The following is an 8,084-nucleotide window of genomic DNA, read 5'->3' on the forward strand; positions in this document are numbered from 1 at the left end:
ATATAAATGCTGATAGACTTCAATTACATGCATATAAATCGAATATAAATTTTAAAATTATTATTAATTAATTAAAAATATAATATTTTATCTCTAAATATAATTATGAAAAACAAAATTGTTTAAATAAAAAGATTAAAATTGTCTAAATATCAAATCTAGTATCAACCAAGATCAATATATATTGATACAGGCCTATATTGACCAAAAGAGAGACTAAACATTCCAAAACAATCGAAATGCACTAAAATTTTGATAGAAAAAGGACTTTAAATTAGTTGATAACGATTGAGGATTAGGATTAGGATTAAAGAGAAGCATGCTAAATGGGTACCAAAAGTTATGATACACGTGCTCAGAAAGTTAAAACCATAAATACGTAGTTATGAGCATCTTGTCATGTGGAATTTTAAGACAAAGAAATTAAAATCACAAATGGAAGATGGTATGGTATTTTTGTTTTATCAAAAGCACCGTACGGGGTTCCATTGTGCCGTACACATTGTCGAGAAAAATTTTAAACTCCCTACAAATGAAGGCCTAGTCATGTATTCATTGTCAATACCAAATTTACAATCTACATGTATGTAAGGTAGCTGATTATTTCGTTAATGATATATAATAAAGGCAATGGTAATGATGTATTTTTTTGGTTGAACATTACAATCATTTAAAACCTGGTTTAAAATCGATAAAAATCCTCATAAAATATAAACATTATCTTAACATAAATATGATACATTATTAAATGTACGGTGTTAATCGTATCCAAACATGACCCTGTCGTATTACTTACAAAATTTTCATTATATTAAACATTTCATGTTCAAGTCCAAAATACGTTAACATTCCTCAAATTCAAATACTAGTAAAAATAAATAAATGAATAAATAGAAAGAATCACGACAAACTTACAATCAGGATGCTATTAAACTACTAGCCTATCACCAATTTGAAAAATTAGAAAATAATGGAATAAATGAGTCTGGAAAGGTCATTTATAAATATATATATTTATATTGCATGTACAAGGAAAGAATTGAGGTACCTTTCTCCAAGGGAAACCAACTCTTTGAAAGAGACCAAAGATAAAAGGATCCTTTGAAAAGAGGTTTAGGGTTAAATTTATGGCCACCCAGATTAGCAGTTCTCCTAGCTTCAAAGCATCCACCATTTCTTCTTTTTCTTACTCTCTAACATCGGCAGTTCTGGATGTAAAAAAAGCAACATTTGTGTCAATACAAATATGCATCACAATTCAGTACAACATGATCTTTTCCAAAGATAAAGAACGAATTTGTAATTGGAAAATAAGTCCTATGTTATTTGGACCCAGATGAATCTTGGATACAAGTATTGGTACAAGTATGCTCACCTTTTTTGGAAGGTTTTCAATATATTTGGAGGCTTATGCCCAGCACTCAGGTTATAAATATGTCGGGCATAAGTCAGACATGGATATCTCAAAATATGAAGAGTCTGGATAACATTGCATAAGTCTATTTGGAGAAACAAAAAGCCCATGTTCGCTTCTCAAAGGAGTTGAATTATGTTGTTTTTTCTTTTTATACCAGATTCATGTTATGATGTTGACTCCAAGGATTCACCAAAATTATACAGATATTTTCAGGGTTATGTTTTCAGTTTTCATCTATATATTAAGTTTAAATTAAGAATAGCAACTGATTTTGAACAAATGTATGTTGCTGTGTTTACTGTTTACCTTCTTCAGGATAAATTGAATTGTAATGCACCTCAGCCCAGAAACTCAAGAAAATAACTGCAAAAAATCACAAATTATAAACAAGCAAAATTGAAGCAAGTATCAAATCAAGTACATGACATAAAAATATCCAGAAAAACCATATTAGAGAAATATAGCATTATGTAATTTAATTCGGCAAGGTGCAGAGTTCCATAACCAGCTAATCTCCATCTAATCTAATGGCAGAAATGTCTAAAAAACTACATGGTACTATGATTTCCAGCAACTGCAGAAAAGTCGAAAACATATTTTATACAAATTCAAGCCTGGGGAATGCAAATTGATGATCAATTTGGACCGTGATAACTGATATGAGAATGAAAGTCTTGCAAAACTCTAACCACATCAGAAGTCCATCCACTTCTCAATAATTGGGAAACATAAACTACATAAAATTAATTTTATGCAAAGATCAAGAGCATCCAAGAATTCAACAACCTACAACGTTCACAGGCTTAGAAAGTATGGGTATACTTTTCTTTTACACATCTGAATTTTGGCTTTTTTAGTTTTCTACTGCATAAAATTTTGTATGTGCATTAAACAAGAATTGCAACTTGAGTTCAGCTTTGAAATTTTAAAATCTAATGATATACCTGAACATCTTACCTATAAGTAATGTGATCAAATATTATTGCTACTTCTCCAATATTAGACCCAAGAAAAAGAAAAGGATATAAAGCATCAAGATCTTACTTCGTTCAGACTTTTGATCATGTGGAAGGATCTCAATGTAACATGTATCCTTGAATGATGTTAATACAAATATCTTTACGCCATACTGCAATTATACAGAAAGTTTACATTAGTTATCTATTAAACGGTCCAAATCAGAATAAGCAAAACATGCTATTGCAAAAATGATGCGAGATGTGAAATGTTAAGTCTTAATTTTATTTATATATATATATATATATCTGTAAGAATCACTCTTCATAGACACTTGTCAAGCATCCCATGCATGAACCTAACTATTTCACTTCATAATTAGTAAATGCCTTGGGAAAAAAAAAAAACCACTCAATCCTCCGTTATTTTCTAAAAAAGAACTTGAAATTGATTGATAAAAAAATATTATTACACTATGAGCTATATTATCACCCAATCCTAATAGCCTTAAAATCTAACAAATTGAAATGAGTTTCACATTGATTATAAAGTGTATGTCTAGCATGGGTATGTGTTGGACTCAAGTACGTTCATTTTTTTCCAAGATCCCATGTATTTGGAGAGTCCTTGGAGGACGGACAGGGCATTTCAAGAAAAATGAGAACTTAGAGCAGCATATCCACAAATTTGGGACCATTTCCATGTTTTTAGGCAATATGAACAAAACATTGCCCTCAGATAATTTTCCAACCATTGGAAAGCATAAAACTCATTATGGTAACAAAGTTCACCAGCACAGGTAAAGCTACATGTTAATACTTCTTTAAGAACCTAAACATGCATATATGGTAAGTATTTCATAAAAAATACTGTAAAAGGAAAATTCAGTTTCATATTCTAGCAAAGTTTAAGCCCAACAGTTGTACAAAAGTAACGGTCTACATTCAAACTCTTGCAGTTCAACAAACTGGGGTAAAGAATTAAAGTATAATCATGTTAGAAATTGAAGAGTTTGGTCATTGGCATACCAAATCTGCAGCTGCTTGCAATGTAACGTGATCACCCCATTCACCATTCCTGCTTCATCAATGTAAATAACTATAATAAGCATGAAAGTATTCATAGAAAGTTTTTTAATAATAAAATAGCACTGAAAGAAATTTTTTACTTGTTCATTTTCTTCAAATAGTCGCCATAAGCCATTGGAACATAACCCTCATACATCTCTGAATTCGATTTAAGCTAATGAAATCGACATATCATGAGGGAAAAAAAAAAGCATAAGACCAACAAATTGAACTATACACCAAAGAACAAAATTAGCTGGCTAAAGTGGAACTTATAAAAAGGCCAACCAACCTGGTAAACAACTTGCTGCCTCACAAACTTGTGGTCATCTTGAGAACGGTAAAGTTGATCTGATAAAGAGCGAAACTGGAACATGTAAAATAAGAGAAGTTAGTTAATGAACTGACAAAGAGGTATAATGAAAATTACAAGTGAGGCTCTGTGGCCAACAACTTCACTTTTGTAAAAGATCAGCATCAATCACAGAATTGAGATATAGGCCCTAAACAATGTATCACTATTTCATAACTAAAATTGGCAAAAGAGCATATCATTTCAATTGGGAATTACACACAAACCAAATGAAACCAAGAACTGTAAACTGATTCCTCTAGTTATACACTCGCATGCACACACACATATATGTTTCCATGTGTTCTAGTTTGTTAGATGTATGATCTAAATTCTCAGTAACTAACAACCAGAAGAACCACCATAGATATCGTCAAGGATTCAAAGAACATACAGAACTCTTCAACCTAGTAGAAAAGAATCAGAGGAAGACAAAAGAAAGTGATGTTTCCCCATTTTCATTATTTTAGAAGTCTGTACAAATTCAGGGTCAAACTGTTCCCATTTGAATACGTCCATTAACTTGTGAACAGTAAAGTGATTGCTAGAAGACATGATTTCCACCATCCTGAAATAATACTATGCAGACACTATAGAACTAGCATGAAGATTATAAACAGTAAAGTGTCTCAACACATTCATGGTATTAGCACAAAACTTTTTCAATAGTACCTTCATCCAATGTGTTTATGCCTAATTAGTGCGGCTTCCAACCAATGTGTTAGTATCTATATCTCACGAATTCAGAAGAGAAAATACTTGTGCATATGACGTATCTTTTTATTAGAGAAATAAAGTAAAAACCAACCTGACAGTTACCATCACCTTGAACCTTATTCTCAACCAGACCATACAACTGCAACCTGAATGATAAAATAATTAGTCCTAAATTTAAAATGCTACTAAAATCAAACATTCACAAGAAGGAAGAATAGAACCAAATAACATTACTGCAAAAGTATTTCTTTTGAGAAAAGGGAGAAGTGGAGATGCATTTTGGTAAAACAACTGAATGAGATAACAATTTGGCTAAAGATACCGTTGAAAAATGGTTGAGGAAAGGGAAAAAAGAGCAATTACTTTACCAAAATGGATCCCAATACAAGAGTTCAACTATTTTACAAATTTACAAGAAAAAACTCCTAAACAAGTAATTTATCACTGTACTTTGAAAAAGAAAAAAGGAATAAGGTGCAAGCCCCCCAAAAAAAAAAACCAGTGGAGAACTAGGGTGATAAGGTTAATTGCCACAAAATAACAGAATAAAAAAAATAGACCAAGATGCCATTAGCTATATAAAGGAAAATTTCAAGCCAAACCTATCAAGCAGCCTTTGATGATCAGATGTCTCTTCATCAACTGATGGTATTACTCCATTAATTTTAGGTACATGCTGCACAATGCAAATCACCAAGTTAGGAATGTCAATTCTTATCCAACTCATTGTTATTGGGTTAAAGGTCAAGAAATCACATCCATATGCACAAATAGAATTTTGCCTTTATTAGTTACATCCATATAAGGTAGTGGCAAACCTTGAAACACCTCAAGCAGTGCCAACTTACTAAACACTACTAATGCTAAATTAATGTGAAGAAAATATATCAAAGGAGTTAAATTCAGCATGTGATAAACAGAAATCTTTCCATTCCCAAAGTATTGTGTACCAAAAGCATAAACCAACTCAACTAAATTTCATGACATTCATCATAAAGTTTGGTAATAAATTCGCAAAACTGATCAATTAAATTAAACATGTTAAGCACATACTTTTTTTTCAATGCGGAGGGAGAAAAAGAAACATGGGCAAATCCTAACTAAAAACACAATGACTTCATCAAAATTATGATAAAGATAAAATCAACTAGATATTGAAAGCAAATTATGTGGCAAGTGATGCTGCCACTACCATGCAGTGGAACTTCAGTTAAAAAATAACAAGAAAATCCTTCAAATCCTAATAAATAACACAACTTTCCAAGACTCGTACTCACAGGAATAGCAACCATGTCATTCAACCTCTTCTCTACTTGACCATCAAGATCAGATGACTGATCTATTATATCAACACGCAACATATCTTCACCAAGAGAAATTTTGTCACCCATGCTGGAGGTGCCACTTTGTTCACATCTACTTAGGATAGAATCATCTAAATCGCACTTCCCCTGATTAACTTCATTTCCGTGTCCCTGGTTATGATCTATGGTTTTTTGGTCATCTTCATTATCTACACAATTCAACACTTTTACATTAATAAAAGCCAATATAATAATTAAGTCAGAATGGCAACTTCAGAAGTTCCACTACCAGGACTATGTTGCCTTCCTGTAAGGCCAACCCAATCTTGAGTAAGAATGGAATCTTGGTTAGGATTGTTAAATCCGGATGCCTCTGCAGCAGCAACTCGTGAAAGTTCCTCTTGAAGCGCATGTGCAATAACCGCATCATTCTCTACATTTACAAGTTCAGGTTCATGATAACCCTCTCTAATATACCCAGTTTGGCTACTGTCTTTTTCATACTGAGTAACACTTCCACTGGCACCAGAGTGGCTGAATACACAAACTTGTAGGTCTTGGAGACCCCATCGAACAACATCAGGATCTATATCACATGTAAGCATTATTAAAACCTATAAGAGAACAGCGTCCACTTTCCTAACTGAATTTGTATACTCCCCAAAAGAAATTCTGCAGACAATAACATAAAGTAAATTAATCATAATTAGCACATGATAATATAAACCATCCCAAATAATAATAACAATAACAATAATAACAATATGCAAAATGTCCAAAGAAACTAACTTAGTAATTTCTTAACATAGACTCGAGAAGCACAAATAACCTAAACCCAGAAAAAGCAATCATTGCGTGCAAGAACAAAAAACCCTAAAGAAATAAAAACACAAAACCAATTTCGGAACTCCAAACTCTAAATTCTTAAAAGGGAATCAATGAAAATTAATGTATACAATTAATCTTAATCTCAACATTTAATCTTTTTCATCATGTCTTTGTATTTGACTATTTTAATCTCATTCGAATAAGAATTGTGATGAATTACACTTTAATAATAATTAATGAATTCTTAAGTCCAGATTTATGTCTCCATTTCAATAGTATCACAATATAGAAATTACAATATAATCTAATTAATATATATAAATATATATTTTTACAAATAAGAGATTTTGGATTTAGATTCTTTTCATTTCTCACAGTCTCACTAATCATTCTTTTCCCCACATCTTTATACTACAAGTTCTACAATTAAAAGAGACAAATCAATTCCACCATATTTTCTAATATCCTTCTCAATCCGATTCTTTCACAGATTATTGAATTAAATACCATTAGTTTTGCCTACATATCTCTAAATATAGCATGCTTCAAAGGTTCCAAACTTCAATCTTTCTTTTCTCATTCCAAACAAAAACTCATTTAATGTTCTAGGTTTCTATCAAATTTACGAAAACTTCCAATATCGGAAACTTTAAGGGATAATTTTTAAAAAGAAGAAAGAAAAAAAAGGAACTGAACAATGAATGAACAAAGAATCAGAAAAAAAAATGGTGAAATTGGGGATTAAAAATAGAATCTTGAAATAAAAAACGAAATGAAATTTAATCTGAAAAAAAAGAAAAAGATAAGTAAATAATTAAAAAATACCTGAAATAAAATGATAGAAGCAAATGAAGAGAAACGTAAGCATGGAGGAGAAGCCGAAGCCAAAGTTAAGACCTTTTATACTTATCTTCTTTTGGAGCTTTACCGACCCGACATCGCTCCGACTTATTATTTTATTAACGATTTCTTTTTTAAAATAATTATTAATCAAGCAAACTCAAATCCCAAGTTAATATGTTGTAGACAGTAAATATAAATAAATTTAACAATGTAAATTTTGATATTACTCACTGTAGTACATATAAATTGAGGATTTTGTATTTTATTTTAATTTAATTATTTTTATTTTGTATTTTTGAATTTTAAATTTTAGTTTTAAATAAATTATATTTATTAAATTCATTAAAATAAATAGTCTTTATTAAATTCATTAAATTAAGTTACATTGTTTTTAAATTTTGATATAGTAAATTTATTATCACATATGTAATATCGTGTCATATCAACTTATTATTTATAAATATTACTCAAAAATAAAAATGGTAATAAAATTGACAACTGTTGTTTGCATTAAAATTAAAATATTGAAATTGAAAAATATAATGAGTAAAAATTATCCAATTGAAGAGTATGGAGTGAATTTATAACATTACATATAA

The 8,084-nt window shown here is 30.6% G+C and overlaps 1 protein-coding gene across 1 annotated transcript; it reads right to left on the reverse strand.

Annotated features, from left to right (window-relative positions):
- Positions 1-788: 788 nt before the first annotated feature.
- Positions 789-7,606, reverse strand: LOC108450165 (OVARIAN TUMOR DOMAIN-containing deubiquitinating enzyme 9). Its single transcript, XM_017747673.2, has 11 exons — positions 7,468-7,606; positions 6,104-6,486; positions 5,788-6,023; positions 5,113-5,186; positions 4,602-4,656; positions 3,734-3,808; positions 3,543-3,616; positions 3,403-3,451; positions 2,462-2,546; positions 1,724-1,780; positions 789-1,208 (listed from the first exon to the last, which is right to left on the reverse strand). Exons 2-11 carry the CDS (start codon positions 6,417-6,419, stop codon positions 1,159-1,161), a joined length of 1,071 nt encoding a protein of 356 aa, XP_017603162.1. The 5' UTR covers positions 6,420-6,486; positions 7,468-7,606; the 3' UTR covers positions 789-1,158.
- Positions 7,607-8,084: the final 478 nt, after the last annotated feature.

This window comes from Gossypium arboreum, chromosome 5 (genome assembly GCF_025698485.1).
Source record: "Gossypium arboreum isolate Shixiya-1 chromosome 5, ASM2569848v2, whole genome shotgun sequence".
NCBI classification, from domain to species: domain Eukaryota; kingdom Viridiplantae; phylum Streptophyta; class Magnoliopsida; order Malvales; family Malvaceae; genus Gossypium; species Gossypium arboreum.